Source organism: Rhopalosiphum maidis, chromosome 2 (assembly GCF_003676215.2).
Source record: "Rhopalosiphum maidis isolate BTI-1 chromosome 2, ASM367621v3, whole genome shotgun sequence".
Lineage (NCBI taxonomy): Eukaryota > Metazoa > Arthropoda > Insecta > Hemiptera > Aphididae > Rhopalosiphum > Rhopalosiphum maidis.
Window position 1 is genome coordinate 84,962,925 of NC_040878.1, and position 25,087 is coordinate 84,988,011.

At 27.1% G+C, this 25,087-nt stretch overlaps 2 protein-coding genes across 2 annotated transcripts; one reads left to right on the plus strand and one right to left on the minus strand.

Annotated features, from left to right (window-relative positions):
- The first annotated feature begins 1,861 nt into the window (after positions 1–1,861).
- Positions 1,862–5,751, plus strand: LOC113552734 (protein cornichon homolog 4). Its single transcript, XM_026955607.1, has 5 exons — positions 1,862–2,253; positions 3,470–3,538; positions 3,995–4,107; positions 4,182–4,322; positions 5,569–5,751. Exons 1-5 carry the CDS (start codon positions 2,182–2,184, stop codon positions 5,636–5,638), a joined length of 465 nt encoding a protein of 154 aa, XP_026811408.1. The 5' UTR covers positions 1,862–2,181; the 3' UTR covers positions 5,639–5,751.
- A 5,952-nt stretch (positions 5,752–11,703) lies between these two features.
- LOC113552628 (bestrophin-1-like) lies at positions 11,704–24,567 on the minus strand. Its single transcript, XM_026955476.1, has 10 exons — positions 24,497–24,567; positions 24,116–24,226; positions 23,864–24,035; positions 21,922–22,290; positions 17,185–17,310; positions 17,014–17,121; positions 14,280–14,492; positions 13,315–13,441; positions 11,821–11,963; positions 11,704–11,754 (listed from the first exon to the last, which is right to left on the minus strand). Exons 1-10 carry the CDS (start codon positions 24,565–24,567, stop codon positions 11,704–11,706), a joined length of 1,491 nt encoding a protein of 496 aa, XP_026811277.1.
- Positions 24,568–25,087: the final 520 nt, after the last annotated feature.

Here is a 25,087-nt window from a genome sequence, read left to right on the forward strand (position 1 = left end):
TGGAAAGTAAAATGTATGTACCTAAATAAATACTTTATCAAAATTAATGTGTGCCTTTTAAAAATCGCCCCCCTCCCCTGTTATCTTAGTCTGGATCCGCCCTTGTCTATTTCTTTTATAAATATATAAATAAATGTTATTATTTAAATAACATTACGATGTAATATTTTTATAAATTATAAAAATAGTTGTACTTATTATATAAGGTAGGTAGATCACATATTCAATTATAGCCTTTTAATGTCATTCATAAAATACGAGGTCTAATCAAAAAATATCGAGACTGATACGATTAATCGTAAACCAGTTTGAGTATGAACTTGCACGTACTATATTAATCTAACTTTATATGTTGGGAAAATATATTAGACATAGATTAGATTAAAATTGCCTCAGTCGGCTTCTAGGTGCGATTAAGTCAAGTGTGTTTTTACGTCCCGTCGGATTTCATAATGAGCGAAAATACAGAACAACGAGTGTGCATTAAATTTTGCCATAAACTGGGAAAAATGGCTACTGGTGACGAGACTTGGGTATATGGCTACGATCCAGAAACAAAAGTACAATCTTCGCAGTGAAAGACACCTGATTTACCACGACCCAAAAAGCTCGTCAAGTTCGGAGTCAAGTGAAGGTCATGTTGACCGTTTTTTTGACTACCAAGGTGTTGTTCATCATGAATATGCTCCAAAAGGACAGACCATAACAAAGGAGTACTACATTGATGTTCTTCGCCGTTTACGAGACGCTGTACGAAGAAAAAAACCCGAGTTTAAAGAGTCTGGTAGTTGGAAATTGCATCACAATAATGCACCAGCCCATTCAGCCCATGTTGTGCAGCAGTTTTTGGCCAAACATGGTATCCCAGTTGTTTCTCAACCCCCCTATTCACCAGACCTAGCTCCATGTGATTTTTTTTTATTCCCAAAAATAAAAATGGCGCTTAAGGGTAAACGTTTTCAAGATGTAGATGAAATAAAACAAAATGCGATGGAGCAGCTGCGAGGAGTTTCTAAAAATGACTTCCGCAGGTGTTTTCAAAAATGGCAGGAACGTTAGAGAACATGTATGGACTCAGAAGAAGCATACTTTAAAGGAGATTGAATGTAAATAAATTTATCTAATATTTTTTTTTTTTAACAGTCTCGATACTTTTTGATTAGACCTCGTATCTATAATAATTTAGGTAATTGGCTGGGCTTGAAGATTATTTAAAGAGTGTTGAAGATGATTAGTTGTTTTTTAATTTCCCTATTACTATCCCTTAATAATATATATCTAAATAAATATATTTATTACTTATATTAAATGTATGTTCATAAATTCTATCATGTAGGACAGTGGTGGCCAAACTACGGCCCGCCATCATTTAATATCTGTCTCGAATGAACTTTATAATATTTTATATTTACGTAAAAAAAAGGCCCGAGATAAAAAAAGTTTGGCCACCACTGATGCAGGATATTATACCATAGGCATAAACCTACCAACAGTAAAATATGGCCCTACTTACTACTAGCGCTGTATGCGTGTGGTGAAAATAAGAACTACTGAACAGTAACACAACCTGACCGGGTAGATCTGTCGAGTCATGGCATGGACTGACATCTTTTAAAAATTAAAAGTAAATAACTATTTAGATCGATTTTAAATTGTGTTTAAAACCATTAAAAGATCTACCCGGTCGTATGTAAATTGAGAATGTTTAAAATCTCTTTTCAATGATTGAGAACCCGAACAATATTGTACCACGGACTGGGTATAGCATATACCATGGTTGAAGTGGCGGACAATCAAAACAATAATAATATCTCAGAACAATGATAACACGATTGTTGTATTATCACCAAACAATGATTAATCAACGCTCGGATTTTTTTATTCTCATCTTATTTTAATATTTATTATTTTTTAAATTTTTTGACCAACGCTCGTTCTTTTTGTTTTTCTTACGCGTAATTAAATTCATATCGCGTCAATATAATCTTTTCAACGTTCGTATGTTTTATAAGACCATACTGAACACCGATCGAGTTTCGCGTTTCACTTGTGGCCGTCGGATGCTTGAGGTAAAATTTTCAAGAATGCTGTGAATCTCGTTTAGCAGTTATTTTGCATACGTATTGCATTAGTTCAAACCGCCGAGGAAAAAACGTCTTGAGTTAAATCACTGATATTATAATGTGGGAAATTTTGATATATGCGTTTTCCATGTTCATGACTGGAGCATTGTTATTCCTCATGGTTTACTCTGTATCCTTTTATCAGCCACCATAATGTTATTGTCTTCTGCTTTGCTCGTTTAATATTATGTTTTAATGTTTGTTGGCTATATTAAATAAGGCACTTGTTAAGTATGCTACTTATACTTAACTTTATATCTGCCAGTAGGTATGTTATAGTCTATGGCCTAATAAGATGTATATTAATCTATTCGTAGTTACATTAGTTGAAATTAGAACTGAAAACTAAGTATTAATAATTCGGGAAGTATATTAATCGTATTTACTCGATATGTGTGGAACAATTTGTAAATAAATGTGACATAGTTCTTTTACTATTCGCATCAGCGATCATCTTAGTCTTTTGCCACAATCTATCATATAAAACTGTAATTCAAGTTTGTTATTTCTGTGATCAAACTATCAGTTTGGTTGATTAATATCTTACAGTATATACTGTTTTGTCGTTATGTGTTTTATTTGTTTTGTAACTACTAAAACTCTAAATTAACTCATTAATGAGATATTTATACCGCTGCATAATTTATAAAGAAGACACTTGCTAGACATATTTAAATGAAAGTGAACTGTAACCAACAATAGGTATTTGCGACAAAAATGAAATAATATGCTAAGGCCTATTAAAATAATATTCTAAAAATAAGCAATTTTAACGACATAGGTACCTAAATTGTACAAACAGGTTGCTAAAGATATTTATTTTTTCAAATAAATAAACGTTCAGTTATACCTAATTCTAAAAGTTCACAACAAAAAAGAATTAATCAAATTAATTTATGATTTTTTTTTTTATAGGTAGTATTTTCAGTGTAAGTATAACCGTCTTGACACTCAGTAATAGTTCCAAATAAAAAAAAAAAAATTGGAACTGTTAATAAGTGGTGAGATGAATTGGACTGGTTAAAGCATAGTTAACTAATACCATAAATAATTAATGTCATAATAGCCATCTACCAACGTTAACAATATTTTATTAAAAGTTTATTTTATTTAATTTTAAGTTTTTTTATTGTACTGTTCATTTATGTTGAATGATAATTGAATGTTATAAAGGACACGATTCATTAAGCGAAGAAGCCTCCATTGGATGAACTCGAGTAATATATTTAAAAATTTATATTATCTTATGATGTCTGTAAGCAATCGGGTATATTTATTTTATTATATTTGTATAATTGTATAGTTTGTATCTTATTATTATTTTCCTTAGCAATTATTTTATAAAGATAATAACACTGTCAGATCTCGAATGTGATTATTTAAATGCTCAAGAATGTTGTAACAGACTGAATTTTGTAAGTATACATATTAACTGTTCAGTTTTAAGTGTTTAAAAAGAAATAATGAAAACACGAGATAATAATCTTATCTATAGACTGTAGATGTTTTAAGCCTATTTCTACTAAATATTTAAATTAATATTGTATTGTTTAATACTTTTTTTTTCTATAGTTTAACTTTTCTATGATACAAATAACTAATAATTTATCATTTAATATTAATAGAAGTCAGTTTTTCATTGATGAAGTATTTATTTTTATTCACTTAAAAGTATTAAAATAATTAGTTTTTGAGATATGATATTATCTGTTTATGATTCTGCAAGGTTTTTGTAAAAGTTTTTATCATTTCTTTTTCTTTTTTTTCAGTGTAAAAATTAATATCCATACTGTATATAAAAATTAGCAGTCTTATATGTTTTTAATTTTAAGGATTTTATAATTAATTTTTTTAATTAATACTTTTTTCAGTGGGTAAGACCAAAAATTGTTGCACAAACCATTATAGTTATAGGATTTTTGACTGATAGCAATTTGTGGATGGCTCTTGTAAATATTCCAGCTGCTGCATGGGTCATTTATGAGTAAGTATTTGATACATATTAAAACTTAAAAGGCAACTTTTTTTTAAAGAATTATTTTGTAATAATATTTATAGATTTGTCACTATACCTAGAGGAAATACAGGTTTATTTGACCCAACTGAGATTCACCACCGTGGCCAATTAAAGAAGCATATGCGTAATTTTGTAACATTTACCGGATGGTATCTTATTACGTTTTTCTTCTATTTATACTTGTAAGTAAAAATTATTTATACAGTTAAAACAGAATCTTATTCTTATTTAAAAGTCTACAATGATGTATAGATTTATATGGTTTTCTATATTCTAACATGTTAACTGCCATGTGACCGCCATCAGTTATTCCTAATTCTCATTTTGGATATTTTTTTTACCTCTAGTGCCCATAGTTGAACATTACTACCACACCATATGACTGCTGGTGACATTAAATGAATATGGTTTTAAATTATAAACTTTGCTACGGTGCTACTACAATAATTTACTTACTATAAAAAAAGTAGTGGCATAGTGTGAATAATTATAATTCATTTGATGTAATAAAAATTATTATTATTTTTAAGTATAATACAGTGGACACCGCTTATAAGACTCACTTTGGGACCAGCACAAAGTGAGTCTTATAACCAAATGAATCTTATAGGTGAAGTTGGAAAAAAAATTTTAATTACACATTGATGAATTTTATTTTACTATGCTTTAATATTAATCTACTTTAATATATATTACATACAATAATTGCGAAAAATGTGAAATGCGATAAAATTTGTACATACACCCAATATAAAACACGAATCAAGACCAGAAGTAACTCAAAAAAATATGTAATTTTTGAAAACCAATTTATTTTTTATCATTTTTTTTATGAAATTTAAGTCTTATAACTGAATTTTTATAATGTATTTGGATACATTCCGACAGTTCTAGATGATTTTGAGTCTAATAAGCGACTGAACCTTTTATCCGTGAGTCTTATAAGCGGCGTCCACTGTAATATAATCAATGTTATATTAAATTAAGAATAATATTGAAAGATATGTTTGGTATGCTGATAAAAAACTATATTGCATGACCGCTGATGACACATGACGGTTAACATTAAATTATTAGGATTAGAAATCTTGTTATAATAATTGTATTTATTATTATAATTTGTAATAGAGTATTCGTTATGAGTATATTAAACTATATATTTTGATGAGATGTGCTGAAATATTTATTGATTAATATTTATAACTCATTAACTTTTGAAAGCAATGTGTAATATTGTTAAATCAGAAACTTAGAATCATAAATATATACTTATTTTGATTTAATAATTTTTACTAATATTATTTAATACATAACAATTTATTTCAATTAATATATTCATTGAATATTTTTAGTATGTTTATGTGTTTAATCGATACTAATAATACCATTCAAATGGTTTTATTAATAAAATAATTTTGTTTGTTTTAGCATGATATTGGCTATACTAAAAGGCAATCCCTTGGAGACTGAAGCACCTCAGCACGTCAACAAATTCTAGTCTTTATTTTGCACATCCTAACATTTAATTTAAGTTTTATTTTATGTATTATTTAAGTTTTTATGTAAACATTTGTTTGATATTTTTAATAACATGCTTACTACATTGTAACATTGTTGATTTTATTATTTACAGATGTGCTTAAGTTATACCTCTACAAAAATGGGCCAATTGGTTTATTTCTAGCAATAATAAATGTATATCCTATAATACCTATAATATATATTATGGTACAGTGTTATAGAATGACTAGAGAGTTCTGGTCTTACATCATGGTTTTTCTGTTTATTTTAAAATCAATAGTTTTGCCTACTCTAAAAACATTTATTTATATTTATATATTTTTTGTGTTAAGAACAGTGATAATGTTAATTAGATTGAACATTTTATACAGTGTATATGACTTACCACATTTATATATCTGGTCCAGCAAGATGATATACTGATGTGCATTCTCACACGACACCCTACCATTGAGACCTGTTTTCTATGCAAAGGTATCACATGAAGATGCACAGTAGAACTGAAATTAAGGCCATGGTGTGTTTTCTTGCTGGGTAGGGTATAGTAGTTATTTTTATCACTTTGATGTATTACCATATTATTTTATAACTTATTGCTACGAGTTAATAAGTATAATATTTAATTAGGATTAAGAATATATTTATAATAATAATTAAAAATTAATTGGATAATATTTTAATTTCAAGACTATAAAGTATTGATGTTAATTGAATATTTTAAATTTAAATAATGAAGAATTTAACAAAATAAAAGATTCAATATTATATTTTTGTATTTTCATAACATTTGAAAAGGTAGAATAAAATATAACAAAGAAGAGCTTAGTGTACTATTTATTAATTTATTTAAAACAATTAATTTAGTAACTAATTTTTAGTTTGTTCTTAATTTAATACAAATGGGGATCAGGGGCTGTCAATTTAATATAATAAGTACTGTTGTATGAATTACAAGTTGGCAAATAGTTTAGTTTAAATTTTTATTATCGTTTAAAATAATAATTGTGTTATTAAAAGTATTATTCTTTTTACTTCTTTAAAAGTAGTATGGAATAAATGTTATTTGCATTTTCATTCATTGGCCATTACAATCTAGAAAATAATATTTAGATTATTCACTAATGTTAAATTGTGGAAAAAAAATATTCGAAGAAAATATGCAAAATTAGTTTGTATGTAATATGTGATAGTTTAAAACTAATTTTAACTAGTTTTATTTCATTTTTTTTTTTAAATTTACAAAAAACATGCAAATGCTGAAATACTCATAATGATACATTAAATTCATAGCCTTGAATATTAAAATATATTAATAGAAATAATAAATTTCCAAAAATTAATCAATAAAGTTTTGAACTAAAACTTGTAATAATAAACAAAAATTATATTTATTTATTCAATATTATATTTTGACCAATTTTATTCTTATGTATCTATAGGGTTAACCTAAATGTACTAATGTACGTTATTATTTATTTATTAAATGTATTTAGGTACCTATCACCTATAATTGTTGCGGGTCGCATTAACAATCTCTAAATATATATTATATAGGACGTCGTATAGGCACGTAATGAATCAATAGTAAGATAATGGTCTCAATTAAACATGATTTAATGGCCCTTGATTGGTCCATTACATTTTAGTGAACCATTAAATTAATTAATTTTACGTAATCCAGCATAATTTAAACTTACTGTACATTTGTATGTATGATATATGTGTTTTACAATCGGACTAATCGGAGAGAAATCATTAAAAATACAATTACACCATAATAATTGTTTTCGTATTTTTGTTGTCTACCTACCTATATTAATTGACCCAAATACGATTACCTGCGTTAGGTATGTTCAAATCAGGAATTTGGGTTCGAGGACCCTCGAATACCCGTAAAGAAAAGCTCACTGATCTAAAAAAATCTATTATTTGAATTTGAACTATGCATTTTTGCATGTAAAATCCTATAATATTTGATCCGGTAAGATCCCGATAGAAAATAAATTCTAACAGTTTATAACATTGTATTCTTATTAACTGACACAGAATAATGTGGTATATTTCAAATTTATTTTTGTCTTCTATATCAACCGATAAGGATTCTATTAATATATAATGAAAATATAAATAATGATGTTATTTTGGAGGACTATTTTGTTTGATATACTTTGCAGGACATTTCGGTTATAAATGTATGAAACAAAATAACTGTGACCATTATCAAAATTAATTATTTCATAAAATTTTAAACGGTAAAAGCAATTGCATATAGGTAAATAGGTATCTATTTAATAAAAATTATACTTTGATTGAAAATGAAAGTGGACTTAAAATTCAATCAAATATTTTATTTAAATAATAAAATAATAATAATAATAATAATAATAATAATAATTTATTTTAATAATTTTAAATATTTTTGAAAATAATTATAATATAACTATTTGCATAAAAAAAAACATATTTCTATTAATTGAGCGAGTAAAAAATAGTAATATCATTAAAAAATTGCTTGATGACTCATTGCATATAGAGCATAAAATGTTTATAACTGAACAAGTTTTAATGTGCAAAATATTTATTAGAACAAAATTATTTTAAACTAGTACTAACCTATCCTAAAATAATTAGCAAAACTAAAATTAGAAATATTAAACCATATACTTAAATAATATTGTACCTAATTCAATTTTCATAGCTCATACATTTTTTTTCTTATTTGTATCTATTGATGTAGAACAATAGTTATTAGCGATATTAACTGTCCTTTTCAGGACTATTAACAATACTTTTTAGAATTATTTACGTCGGTTACATTAACTAGGCCTTTTCAAAACCAATAAACATCATAATTTACAACTATTTTTGAAATTAAGCTTCAACATAAATGACTTAATTATCCTTATTGTAGTAAAACTGATATTTTATGTTTTTTTGTAATAATAAAGAAAATATTCTTATTCAATCTTTAATTTATTTGTTCTTTAAACCTAGTAAGTATTTTATTTCAAATCCAATTACTTATTTCATAAATTTTAGATTCCGAGTGAAGCAAAAATTACAAAAATTTGTTAAAATTACCTTATGTAGGTACCTATTGTAACGTATAGTTGATCTGTCTTCACTCAGAATCGTTTTTCATCATGTTATTTTATAAAGATTTATCGCTGGTTTCTAGTTTAACACATCCAATATGGTACCTACTCAATAACAAAACACGACTGTATTATTTTACTTATATACATAATAATTTAATTAAGTATTATATTATTTATGTTGTTGCGTATTTAATCTTTTGTGAACTGGAACACAATAGTATAATTTATTTATTTATTTTTTAATTTTAAATTAATTCTATTATTTTAATTTTATATAAAATCGCCGAGTATTAAAATAAAATTTTGCAATATGAATAAAGTTTTGTTCTATCATCTATTTATTGTTAAAATGTTGATAGGTACAACGTAGTAATGCATAGCCTATACTATCAATAAGCTTATTTTATGTATACATATCATAAAAAGATGTTAAAAAATGTATAATATAACCTATAGGTTATATTTTATTATAGGTGGGTGTACTGTATATCATGCAATTTTGTGGTTTTTATAATTAGAAAAAAAAATTAATACAATTTATGTAGATACTCGAATTAAAGTGTTCGTGCAAAAACCTTTTCCCTAATTCCGCGACTGCAGATAGCTGGTAACGAAAATAAAAAATGAAAAACTGTACGACTTAAAACTCAAAAAAAATAAAAAATAAACAAATGAACAACTTTCATACCAATATTGCTTTTTTCTCTCTCAAAAACAGGAGTTATAATAAGAACAATGTTATAAGTATAAATTGCAATATACTTAGACTGCAGTGATAGTAGCCGGCGAATGTCACATAGACGAATACACATACACTTTACGTCTATACACATATATATCCGAACTTAAACGGACGTACACTGAAGAACTGAAGAAGTATTGTCAAAATAATCTTACAACTTTTCGCGTAACGAATTTTCAACAACTTACAATCCATTATGCCACGACTTGTTAAGACTTTCAAAAGTTCATACACAATGATAATGTTTACGCATTATACGCGTAGTATAACACCGCACTATATATATATACGTATAAATATATAATAATAATATTAGCGTATGTTAGATATGTTTTTTGTATTTATGAATATATACACACACACAATACCATATACCTTATATATAAATTTAAATTAGCTAACGAACAATGAACATATGCCTATATATATATATATATACCTATATTATTATATCCGCGAACCTTTTGACACTTATATAATATGATGTAATATCTTTTTAGTGTCTTAAAACTTGTAGGTAGAAAACCAATAGCATCAATAATTACAGACTTGTACTATACGGCCAAAATCGAATGAGTTGGAGAATTTTTGATAATAATTACGACTGTGCAGGAGTATAGATAACTATGTATACAATGCTCGAATTGGAAAAAATTAAGTAGAGGAGTTCAATCCAACGATTTAAAAACTGCGTTCCAAGTGTACAATTACACAAGACATAACACAGACCCGCGAGAAGTTGGGGGGGGGGGTACGCAAAAAATAAAATAAATAGTAGGGGAGCTCCGTTCTCCTGCACCCCCCCACAATTCGAGCCCTGTATACAGACTGATATATTATTATGATACGCATCATAATAATATGAATTATGACTGCACGTGTAAAGGCGAAGGGGCATTACATACATATAGTCACACGTAGGTATTTTAATACTTGTATATCATACATTTTATTATACGTCAGATTTACCAGGTCGAATGAAATATTATACAGGTAAGAGATACGCGTCTATGCGAATGTGCATACCAATAATTTTTAATTTTTCACGGGTCCGGGGGTTTCATGCTCAACAATAATTATTATTTTATATTTTTTATTTTCTTTCGTTCTTTTGGGTTAATCGGCTGCTACAGGACCATCCCGTCTCACGACCAATTCTCCAGCTATCTCTATTCATCGCCAAATCCTTCCAGTCTGCTCCGCCTCCTAAGTCTTCTACATTTATTCTTTATATACCTATTATAGGTATATAAGTCAATAACAGTAGATAATAATAATGATTTATAGACTTGTAGCAACTGTTAACAGCACGCAATTTCAGTGTTAATACTATACTAAGTTATACTTTTGCACTACCTATTGAAATTTATATTTTCTATTAGACTTTAAATTTTAACGTTATTTCAAATTTGTCGCAATCGTGAGTTTATTAAAGTTTATATTAGAATTTAAATAATAATACATATTAATTTAGTAATACAGACAAAGTCATTTCATCAACATAAATCAAAATATCGATTTCGATTTAGATTCAGTTGGTTGTTACCGAGAATTATTCGAGACTCACTGTTAGATAGCTACAGAAAAGCGACGTGTAAGAAGTCTAGAATCGAAAAGAAAGACTTCGCTTTGCGGAACGTCCAGAAAAGAGTTTCACAATAAATTATTATTTCGTTGTGATCGCATCGGTTGCTACCTTTTTGTTAGTTTGATTCAGTTGCTACGTTTTCAAGTTTTTTTTTTGAAATTATATGCAATTTATTATTTTATATGAATTATTTTACATATATTTTATAGTTTGTAAAATTGTATGTTCGTATAACGTAATAGTTATGTGTAAGTATAATACGTTTTACATACACAATACACTATTTTATATGTCATCAGTATTTTTTCTTATTAGGTAAATTATATTATTGTGTAAATAATAAAATTAAAAATCTTTTATCGCTGTATCTTAAAGATACTAGCAGGTAAATGCATTTAAAAAAATTAAAAATTTTATCTAATTAGTAATTAAATATAACTAACTTATGGTAGAAACCAAGACAGCAGTCTGTGATATATTTTATTACGAAAAACCTGAGAAAATTTTCATCAGAGCGACAGAGCTTATAAGCATATTAAATATTACCTAATAATATGATATATACAGAAATGGCTGTGTTCTGTGTTATGATATTATTGTTATATCCATAATAATTATATTTTATGTTCCCGATCACTGTCATCACCACTACCACTGCAACTGCTCTGTAAACATAATTTGTTTTTAGTTTATTTCAATATATGTTTATTAGAATAATATGTTCGACCAACCGCTGAATATGACTTAGACCTCGAGATATATTGAGTTTGAGTAGACGTGCTCGGTAATAGTTGTGAACGACTGTAATCCGTCAATGAAACTAACGATTCTCCAAAATCATTTACATGTTTTTCCTTGTTGATTTCTTCTATGTCTGATTTATTATGTGAAATTAAAACAAAAACAATTTATAAGAGCGGCTTACTTATGGTCTTGGTAAAAAGGGGGGGCATTAATTTAAATCAACTATATCATTTACATATAGTTACTCCTAAAACTTAGCATTTTTTACAAATAGTAAGTATTAATAGTATTATATTATTATTATTATTATTATTATTGTTGTTTATTTCTTTGAAAAGATAATAGGCCCACAGGGTCGTTTGGGGGCCCACGAGTTTACAATTTACAATATTATAGTTATTATTTACAATTTACATCCACATTAATACAATTTATTTTATAATGGTTTTATAATTTCAGACTTAATAATAAGAAGCAAACTAATTAAACATTTATAATAAAAGATATTTATTTTTGAATAGGGAAATTATAAAATAAAAAAAGTACAATATGCATAAGCAACTAGAAAAAAGGTATAAACTATTTAAAATTTTGTATTTTGTTTAATCTGCAGCCAATAATTAGTTATTTTTTTTAAAGAATTTTATGGGATTAATTTGATTATTGTCTTGTATTATAAGTATTGTAACTATGTCCAATCCTCTACTAGGTGTTATGTTATTTTTAGTTATATAAATTACTACTGAGTACAGATGTTTTATTGTAGAACAATTTTTTTATTGGCAGTACGTTTAGTTCATTATATAGATGTTCAGTGTAATATAAATGATTATTTTTTTAAATAATTTTTAATGTTTTATTTTGAATTATTTTCAATGGATTTAGTGTTAAACCGTAGACATCTGCCCAAAAAGTAATACATACTTTAGTAATGTATATCATTTAAGTAGGTATAAAAATAACAAGTTCTAATAAAATATATTTTTAAAATCGTATCAGTATGCACTATGCACGATGCACCTAATACCTGTAATACACAGCAATCATTATACTAACGTCTCCAAACAATTAAATCGATATTCTAAAATATTATAATTTATGTATTATGTATTGACGTATTGTATGTACACCGTCTTTAGTCTATATCTACTTATTTATAATTTATCATACAGCTATCACACACATAATTATATACCAGATACCTATTATGATTTTTGTCCCTTTTCGTAGTATTCGTTCGGATAAACTAATTATAGGTGTACCTAGGTATGGCATTTATTAATAATTATAGTATGGGTACACATAAAAAAGGGATCCAGGAAGAGTTATAACTTTATAAGGACACCACCTACGACGTTATATATCCCAGTGATCCTATAATTATACCATTCCAGGTCAGTACTTCGTGATTATTTTAGCGTCTCCTTTACTTAAAAATAAAAAAAAGTGCGTCGTTTGAAGTTTTAAAACTTTGAACTCACCTGAAAAATGATTGTAATAATCATCACGGATGTAAGCGTTTTTATGATATTCCTTTGCCATCGCAGTCATCGTGTTGGATACTTCGGTTAAGATTTTTGGTTTATGTTCTGTTTCTTGTACATTAATCTATAAAATATGTATAACCATAATGTTTATAAATACGATTTAATTACCTTCTGTTGAAATACATTGTCTCGATATATAAATAATGTTTATTGTACTTTGTTGAAAATTGTAAACGTTGGAAATTGTAAACTCAATGGTTACTCGCGTTGTAGTATAGAATGATAACTTAATACACTTAAATACAACACCAGAATCTCAGCGTTTAAAGGGATACTTTACTTTATAAGCTATAGAAATTATATGTATTAATTATATTGAATTGTAGTACTAAACATTTTGAAAATAAATTATTTAACGTCAAAAGTAGTGACTCACGAGTTATATAAAATAGTTTACGTTTAGTCCTATATACACAGAGGCAATTTGGTTAGAAGTTAAAGAAGTTGATTTGGATGATTATTGAATTCGTTGAATTTCTTATTAACTTTGTTAAGTATAATATTTACATCGTAAATGTTATTGATTATACTATTTTTTTATTCTAATTCTAAATCTGCATTTCAATGCCAGTTGTGGGTATTTATTATGTAACGGTTAAAATTTGTATATTCATACGAGTTGTTAACAATAATTATCCATGTTTTAGGCTTTTATTCGTGATTAAAAGAAAAATTAATATTCGCATAATAATACGTTTTTAAAATATATTTTAATTATTTTACAAATTGTAAGATCGTGTTATCACGACCATTACTTAAGTACTTACTGTTATATTTAAGTTCTAAATATTATGTATGCGAAATATATTATTAAATACTTAAAACCTGGCTTTAATATTCTTATAATTTACAAATAGATCTATCATCATAATACTATAAATTGATGATACAAAATTTACCATTTTTTTGTCGTAGCTGATAACTATAGGTTTTTTTTCATTGTAATTTGTTCGTGCTACAATGGCCTGAGCTGACCCTAGAAACGGAGTTGTCTGAAGGTGTTTAGTTTCGTCTGTATACGGCAATTCCGATGGGAATATTTCGTTCCAATATTGATCTTTTATCATCTTCGGATACTCTTGATGCATTTCGTCTACAATTACATACGATACCTAAATGCATATAAGAATATGTTTTACAATTTGTTAAATTGTCTATATATAATATTTAATAAAGTGGGTAGGTATGTGATTTTTTAAATTTATAAAAATTATCTACGTGATTATAGCTTATACCATATTATATACTACAATGATGTAGGGCCCTATTATTTTGACAGAGCTCAACTTAGAAATTAGGGGTTTGGGGCTATGTAATGTTAGGTGCCTTTAATATTTGTTAAAAGTAATTTAAAAAAAGACAGCGAACATGAAAATAACACAATTGCATTAGTGAACAACATTTTTATTCACAGAACATAAATTAATTTTTAATACTTGTAAGTATAATATTTAAAAATAATTATTGACTATCTATAGTTAGTCATGATAATATCAGTATAAATGAAAAATATTAATTAATGTTTACTGATGTACATCAGGTAAATTTTTAACAAAAGCAATAATAATATCATACAATTTCACAGTGTCATTTTAATATTTAATCATCAACAGTGGCTCGGGACCCCAAATAATATCGAGGTCCAGGGCTGTAGCCCTTCTTAGCCCCCCCCCCCACAAGTTGTGCTCTGTGCTGTGTTTTGAAGTGATTTTTTTTTTAAGGAATTGTCTTATAAAATTGTACAAGCTGACATGTTTATTATAAAAAAAAAAATTATGAACTGTATAATATAGACTGAACAAAGTCCATATAATTAATTATTCACCACTGAAATAATAGTTATTATGATATTGATGGATATACTTTAGATATTTTCAAACTAATATTATTAGTGAAATAGTATAAAAGTGATAATTTATATTAGAACAATAACAATTAATAAATAATAACCTTTATTATTATAAGTGAACTTTATTTTAAATTTTTTAAATAATTATTGATGTATGTTAAAAATATAGAACTCGTTGAATCAATATGAGTTATATGACTGAACTTTAATCCTTATTCTGATATAATAAACTATTTTTTCTTTCAAGTTGTTTTGGAGTTGATGTGATGAAAAATGGCGGCACTGAGTTCGACTAAAACTTTTTTATTTATGTTACATAAAATGACATTTTATAAATATTTTGAAACTGTGATTTTTGAAATATTAATTATATTTAGTATAAAAATATAAAAATAATACTAGCATAAGCATAATATAATGTCATTCATTTTGCCCATCACAATTTACTTAGTGACTGCACATTTTCTGTTGATGATGTTGAAGTTGGTCGCGCTGTTCTAAAAAACGTTAAATTTACTAGACCTGATTGTTTATCTGGTACTTTTTTGTTCAACGACAGGTCGACCGTACGCTATACTTTATGGTTGCTATATTTAGGTGTTCTGTGGATTTGAGTGTCTTTCCTAAGATTGAGCTATTAGTGTGGTGGAATATTCAACCATGGGTTAACAATATAATGATTGACGAACAATATGGCATTAGACCTGGCTGCTTAACTGTGTCAAACTTAATTGCACTTAACAACTACATCCTCAAAGATTTCGATGAGCACTCTCAAGTCGATGTCATATTCACAGAATTTGCTAAAACTTTTGTCAGAGTCGAACATAATATTCTCATGGATATTCTTTATAAGTCAGGATTTGGCAAGCTTATTCTTTCTTGGCTTAAATCGTACTTAACCGGCAGATTTCAATGGGTCAAAGTTTTTGGACATGTATCCAATGCGATCGAAATTCCCTCGGGTGTTCCTCAAGTAGGATACCTGTCTGCTGTTATTTTTTTCACTATTTACTAATGGACTAAAAAACGTGATTCCCTCCAACAAGTTCCTCGTGTTCGCACATGACCTAAAATCTTTAGTTGAGTCGATACATTAATTACAAAATGAGCTTAACTCCATAGTATTAATTGATTTAATTCTATTGGATTGCAAATTAAATACTGATAAATGTCACTCTACGTCATTCTCCAGCTATGTTATGTAAGATTTATTAAAAATAATAGTTATAATGAATATTTACAATTTTAATTTTAGATAATAACATGTTTAAGATAAATTAAATTTCTAAATTAATATAATTTTAAACAGAATAGCGTCATACAACCACCGTATATTTTGAATAATTTGTAAAGCGTATAATATTTTTTTTATCCAAATCATTTAGTTATTATTGAATATTTTTAACAGCTGGGAGAAGCTATTCAATACTATATTTTGAGAGACGGTGTTCAGTTAAAATTGAGGTAGTTAATATTTCGTTTAGATTTTCAACGGAATGGCGAGTTTTCATTTACACTTAGTGAAACTCGTGGCTAAAAGTACCAACGAGTCATCAGATATAGAGAGATACTTTAATGTTTTGAAGCACTCTATCTGTCCGAAAGTATATAAAAAAAATCATTGTACAGAGGTACATTTATAATTTATTTTAGAATCTGAAAGTTTTATAATCTAAGTCCTAACCATAGTTTCTAAAACTCAATAATATTACACATATACCACTTACACCGAATCCCTAATTTATAGTGATTAATACTTAATTATTGTATATTTTGTTTACCTGTAAGTTTCTATCGACCAGCCAGTTCACATCAAAGTCGTCGTCGTCTTCGCCAAACGGGTTCACCAAAGTTTCCGCTACCATTAACCAGCCCATGTAGAAGAAAAACTGAAAATGATATGTGTAATGTGTAGAAAGGTTTTGAAATACCTGACCACTTCATTTACATACTTGCAAGAACGTGAATATTGGAACGACCAAATCAATTGGATGTGTCGGATACCCTTTGCGTGGATCCAAATACTGATTTCCCATTAATGAACCAACAAAGTAAACATACACGGCTAATGTCGTTACCTGTAAAATTAGATATATACTAGTACTGTATTGCCTTTGGAGGTATACTCGTGTCAATTAGTTTTGAATTGGGGTATAAGATTCAACTAACGAAGAATACGACGATAGCCAAAACCGCAAATAGTCTATTTTTTTTTGGTAACCCAAAAGTTCAAAATTGATTTGCGCTTTTATACCTTAGTACTTATAGTAGTAAGATAAAAACATAAAATTGTATTAACTCGTTCAATATAATATATTGTACCCGTTACACTATTATTAGTTTTAGTTTAACATTTGACGATCATTCATATATTTACTTCCTTATTGTAATGTATTTTTCTGTCTTATAAACAACGGTGATCGACTTCAATCGAATTGAGCTAGGTTAAATGTAATATATAGTGAATACAAATAATACTATTTTAAGCATTCGTGCATTTCTTGTTTGCCTCGTTCATTTTGAACAACAGTATTTACAGTGTTGTCTGTTGTCATACAGAATTACTGACTAAACACTGGACGAAATGTAGCTCTACAATATTATTACCAATATTAATTAAAATATGGAAAATGTACTTAGAATAAAAATATCTAGACGGGATAATTTGAAATTGTGCTATATATTTATTTTTAAGTGCTATACTGTAAAATCTCAATTAATAATGATTCTGATTTTCTTAAAATAGACTTTTCTTATTTTTAAATGTATTTGCGCACAAATGGGGGAGGGGGGTGTCATATTTTTTTAAATAAAGCTTACATTTAAATAGAAAAATAAAATTGTATAACTAAATCATTTACCTATTGATGTTTTAAATTTTTGTTTTAACGAATCATATTATTAATTATAGCCATTAATCAAATTACATATTTCTATATAAGTGTAAGATAATACAAATTTGTTTAACATTTTATTGAATAGGTACCTTTAATCAAAAGAAAAAGGTTCAGAGAATATCACATAGCCAACTCAACTCGGGCCAAGGATAAAATGTATTGACTCTGACTTACGTACTACAGACTAATTAAACTATAATAGAATATAATTTTATAATAACAAAACAAATCTTTCCAATAATTCAAGCTTTATAATTAAAAAAAAAAGCTAAAATTTTATCGCAAACTTGAGAATTATCGCAAAGAAGGCTATCTAGGTAAACCATATATTTCGCCGACAAAAATTCTCATAGATTTATTTCTCGTAACCTATGTTATTATTATAGAATATTTACACAAATTCAATATGTTATAATGTTATTCGAGATTTAAAATTAAAACGGATTATACAGATACCCGCAGACAGTCTTAATACATTAGGTAGGTATTTATAGAGACATAGACAGGTATAATACAATACATTTTAATTTAATATTATGTTCTATATTCAATGGTGTAAAGCGTGTGTACGATCAAAAATGTTCAACTAATAATTAGTTGTTTTAAAAAGTAAAAAACGTTAATGTTTTTATAACGCCATGCATATTTACACGTATAGAACATAATCATGTGTACAGCTCTGATTATTCTATTAAAATATTATGTACCTAAGTATAACAGTTTGTACCTGCATGTGCTTACAAGGCGTGCTAAGTTTCCAGAGTCCCCAGAGGAAAACTATAATTTTACATGTGAAACTCAAATATATCGTATTGAACTGTTATTATCAGCAAACACATAATGCAATATAATAATATAGTAGAACAATTCCAAGCACAATACATAATACATGACGGATCACGATGACATTAATATTAGACAATACGGATAAACACATAAAATATAAATTAGAATATTATGTGCAGTAAGCGTGTACGCGGAGCAGTTTTACTCGTCGATTGGTTGCGATCGAATAAATTTATCTAACACTACATTCAATTTATTTATAGATTAAAAAAAACAAAACAAAATATCGCATTTCAATTTCAGTATAAAATTTATTTTAATGTTCTTTTGTGTACGAAATATACTGCTTTATGTGGTGGTACGTGTTTCATTTTGCGGTTTTATGGTCCAGAGTTATACGTAAACCGTAGCTCGTTGTTTTCAAAATTATATATCTACGCACGTCGCCGTCGCATACATTATTTACCGAATGTCCGTATAAAGTTTTAACACAAATATTTTCGATAAATTTTATTATTATTATTTTTTTTTTATAGTTATGTATAGTGTATAAAATTCCGATTCTCCGGAGTCGATCAAACGACCTCTCTTACTGCTAACAAACATATTTATTTAATTACCCTGTCGTCTCTTTTCAGCTGAAAATATAATTAATACAACAGTCAAAAGACAAAAATGTTGCCATAGTGACGCTTTCCATCTTTGAAATGCAGTCTAATACGAGAACGTTATACAACACGCTATACGGTATCAATAATAATGATTAATAGAAAACAAAAGCTAAATAAATTAAAAATCTGTAGGGAATTCTCAATTTCCTTATCCGTCATATTAAATTTAGATAGTTTTTCTATTGGAATTTTACCGATCACCAGCAGATTTTTAAAATTTTTGCTTGTACGGGTATTTCGTATAAAATAATTGCATATTAGTAGTCAGCTTATAGAGATATAGAGAGTGACTATGACGGTTACCTTATTGTTATCTACTATGTTATATATTTATATAGGTATTGAAAAAATAAATTGCCGATGATCAAAAAAAAAAAAAAAAACAATATTATCATGATTTCAACCTACTTAATTTCCATTTTATTTTATCAAACATATTTCCCTTTCGAGGAACATGATATTTTATTTAGGTATATACTTAGACGGTGTTATGGAATTAATAAATAAGTCCATAATCCATATTTCTTTTTCCGGTGAAATATTTATTATGATGTTAATCTTAATACTATAGAGTTTGTTTATATATATATTTTTTTTAATGTATTTTTTTTCGATGTTTACTTCAGCATAAAATCACCTACCTAGTTTTTATATATTTTTCGCTGAGCAGTGATACATTTTTTTTATATCTAGTCAATATTAGTAGTTATGACTTACTTATTAAGTAATTATTTAATTTAAATGTTTTCTTACAGTAGCATGGTCATAATTTATTATTAACAACAGTCGCTTCAACTTAATATTATTATCTATTTAAAATGTTTCGCTTTTAAAAAGTGTATTAGTAAGTTAGTAAGTAATAAGTAGTTTGTAAATAACACATTTAAAGTATAATTATCCGGGAAAAAATTTAAGATAAATTAGATTTATTTTGTTTAATGTTATGCAATCGTGGTTGTATAGCTAAAAGACGAAGAAGAGCGTCACTATGTATACATTTTATATTAATTAACTTTACATAATAATTGTATATAAATTAACTGAAAAATAAACTTTTTCATAAAACGCAAATTAATACTTTGAAGTATAGATTGCATTTCGGTAGAAAATAAAATATAGCTATAAGGCTTATCGCTTTTGGTATTATTCCATTTTTGTTTTACTTTATGATGCCTGATAAGATAAATTATGTAGCCTGTAGGTATTCGTAAATTCATTTTAATTTAATAATGCGATTTAAAATGGTTCGAGTAGATTATAGTGAGATATCTACACTATAAGTAAAAATGTAAAATCATAAAGTAAAAAAAAAAAAACAATTATTTTCGTCATATTATATTAAGTGTTATTAAATGTTTGTATAAGCGATTATTCGTCCAACAAAAGACATTCACGAGCAGCCGTTAAAAAAACATTTTGAATCACATGCTTCAGAAAAAATAAACAACTCTAAACTCTGAAATTAATATTCTTATAACAATATATAGTTTGCGTAGCTAGTTGTATATATGAATTAAGTAGCCATGAATAATAATTTTAAATTACAATAAAATTGTTAAATTCGTTATTCTTCGATTAAAAAATATCTAATTTCGTCAAAATTTGAACTTAAAATGTCTATAAAAAGACTAGTATTATTATTATATTATATAATAATAAGATATAATTAGATTTTTTGTTACTATATGAAATACATCTGATAAACCGTGTATTATATTTTGAAGCTTTAGCTATACAGTTTTAATTATAAAATAATTTTTGAATTTTGGTGATATTGACAAATTTAGACGCATAAAAAAAAAAATATCGCTTCTTGAATCTTTAATTCTTTTAAAAAGCTATAATAATAAAAAAAAATGTATGAAAAACTTTGTATTCAATTTTAAAACTTTTTGAACGAGTGACGAATTGTTAATCGAGTTATAGAAAAATATAGTTGATAATTTTAAATTTCTATAAATAGCCCAAAAGAAATAAAATTATTTTGAATATTATATCAAATTATATCTAACTTTTTATTAAAAACATTTTAAATATTTAGTGAAAATACTCTGTCAAAAATATAATAGTTTCGTTTAAAAATTCCTGTTTTCCGTTGTTTTTTTTTTTGTATTGCTTTGAATAGTATTGGAAATTTTTAATTTTTACTCCTTAAAGTACCAACTAGATTTGGGCATGATTACGAAATTGTAAAAAGAATGATATTTACTTAACACCGACTTACTCGACGAGGACTTGATTTGGGTAGACTTTGGAGAGTGTTTGGAGTCTAAGATCCATAAGTCTTAATATTAAGTTATTACATCCAGGTATTAATGTATTCTATTATTATTACTTGCGTGTAAACTAGTGGCACACTAATCCAATCGTAGCTTAGCAGGCTGCCACAGTTTGATTTTATCTTGTTTATCTCATCAACTAATGTTATTATTGAATGTTCATTTGTGATATATCCCTCGTTTTTGGCTTGTGACACGATTGTAGCGGCCCACACTAGTGGCATCCAATAATTCGGGTGACTAGTTTTGCTGTTCATTGACTCGAGTAGAGCCTTTTCGTCTTCCATTAAGAAACCCGACTCTACCAAATGATCCATTGTCGGGAATCTCTTTTTTACAGTCGGACATATCATCGTCAACGTCATAAGTATAGACAGGTTGGCATATCTCATTATTGTCCTTCTTATTAGCCGAGAGCGATCGTTCTATTATAACATTATGTTATTGTCTTCAAATATCGAATAGAATTTTATTATTATTTATATTATTTATATTTACGTCGTATATAAATTATATTAATATAAAGTAAAATTAAACAGTCATTTTATTTGTAGTCATTATTACAATTATGTATAATACGGTTTAAAATAATTTAGGTTGCTAATTAATATTGTTTTCAATTGCAATAATATTTCAGAAAATATAGAAATAAAAATACGACAGAGATAAAAAGTATTTATAATTGTTTTATAATCTATTTTACTTTTAAAACATGAAGTGCTTTATACCAGGTACTGCAGACATACCGTTAATAAATTGTATTTATTCAATTAGTGAATGTTTATTATATTATTATTTTTTTTTTATGTTTATTAATAGAACATCTTGTGTATATATAATTATTATAATTATAAATGTATGTATATAAATTTAAAAATAATATCTATATAATAATTATCTTGAAGATAAAAAATTCTTTTTTTCTACAAAAACTATATGAAATATAAAAACTGTAAGACGAGTCATGACAAATAGTTGTACAAATACAAATTAGCAAGTTTTTTGAAATACCGTATCCATTTAAAAATATTTATTCATAAATTCAAACGATGATAACTGTATTATTTTTAAAATACTACTACAGGTTTACATTGAATACAAATTTCTAAGGAGTTTAGTATATAAACTGTTTGATAAATTTATCATATATTTATATATTATACATTAAACACTTATTGCGGTATACGCATGTTGTCATCAGTGGCGTATATAGGGAGGGGGGTTAATGTATGGTTGATACGGGCATTAATTATTTGATTGTATCATTAATTGCAATTTAAGAATGGAAATTTTTTTTAACCCCCCCCCCCCCCCTGAAATTAATTTCTATATACGCCACTGGTTGTCATCGTCAGTGCATTGCGAGCGTTTAATCCTCGTTTACATAATATAATACAATTTCATTATTTAATGACGTCACATGTCATACAATTAATTAGAATTTTTGAAATATGTCATTTATAATAATTTAATGAAATAGTTTTTAATTTTATGCGGTGGTTATACAATATTCTACGTTTGAAAATAAAATAACTTTTGACATTTTTAAATATATCAATTGAATCGTGTACGATATTATATTGAATATACTTTCAAATTATATGATTCTAAGTTTGAATAGAAAAAAAATTAGTATTGAGTTGATATATTTATTTTAAATTAAAAATTCAGAATGGTATAATAAGTTTGTAATAATTAAAACTATATTTTAATTATCATATTATACTAAATAAATTGTAGTATAGCCATAAATTAATGTAATATGTTTAAAAAATTGTAACATAAAATTTAAGTTTGTAATCATAATTAAATTTAAGAAATATCTCCGTATCACAAAAAGCAGAGAATAAATTTTTTTCGGTGCGGCAAAATTTATTGTAAGAGCATCTATGTTAGGTATAAACTGTATATGTCTGCAGAAAATGTATTGCATTATTTCATATATCTACAATAACTTAATATACGCGCGAAGTGTAAGCTAATCAGGTAGATACATACTTGCCCAATGATTAACGTACTGACGTACAAAGCCAGCGAATCCGGATAAGGTATGCTTAAGTACTGATTCCACCATCGCCCAACGACAACTGCAACGTAAAATCCCAATACAAACGACACGGGTATTAGATTGGTGTACATCTGACAGTGCAGCGATATTTTTTCGAATAGACTAAATCAAGTTTTAAAAAAATGGAGGAGGTTGAGTTGATGTTATAACAATAAAATATAAACGATATGGTTGTTTCTTACTCTCTCTGCGATTTTGTCAGCACTATTCTGTATGTAAAACTTAACGAAAAATAACATATCGTGAACAATATCAGATTGGGCCATAGCAGTTTGTAAATGCTGCCTTTCCAACTGAAATGAAAGTATATTCTAGTACTGTACACAATATACGTACAGTGTACAGGTGGCGGTAAAATGTATTTGTAATTAAATACATAATATAATATGTATATTATAGTTCAATAACTGAATAGATAACGATATTATATTCTGTTTAATGGGTAACAGTTATGTTATTTCCGATAAACTAAAACGCACGCAAAAGTCCAGGTAAAAGTATCGTGACGATATTGAAGTTTACTAACTTCGTCGTAATACGCAGATAATACCAAACGAAATTACCGAAAAAGTAATTTCCAAAAACATCCCAGACCACGGCACGTGGCGACCTGGTCGGTGTACGTGATGGTCATTTTGCAAACATCCAAAATAAATTTGAAAAGTTTTTGAGACGAGACCTTTTTCCGAGTGTGTAGAAAAACAGTTTATGTATTTTTTGTTATTGTTTTGTATTTCATCGCGCGTAACCATGCTTAAACGTTTCCATTACAACAGTAACGTCCCGATGAATTAATTTTAGTAATTGTTTGGTAGAATCCTATCTGCTCAAATTAAACACCGGATCAAGGCAATATTTTATACTACATCCTGGACTTGATTAAGGAACTGCTTTGTTTTAATACATTGATACGTAATGGCATTTGTTCCGTATATAATAGTGGAATTAAAAACGTTGACATCGAAATAAATCTATACTCCAAAGAGATCGCACAATACTAAGCGTAATAAATACAAATAAACGGGGGAAAATAGAAGAGTATCGATGAAAACGAATAACGCGGAAAATATCCATCTCAGGTCTGAGCTTTCATTAACGCACTAGGTGTTATAGTCAAGTATATTTTCGCTCTGTGATGATTGTGGATTATGGCC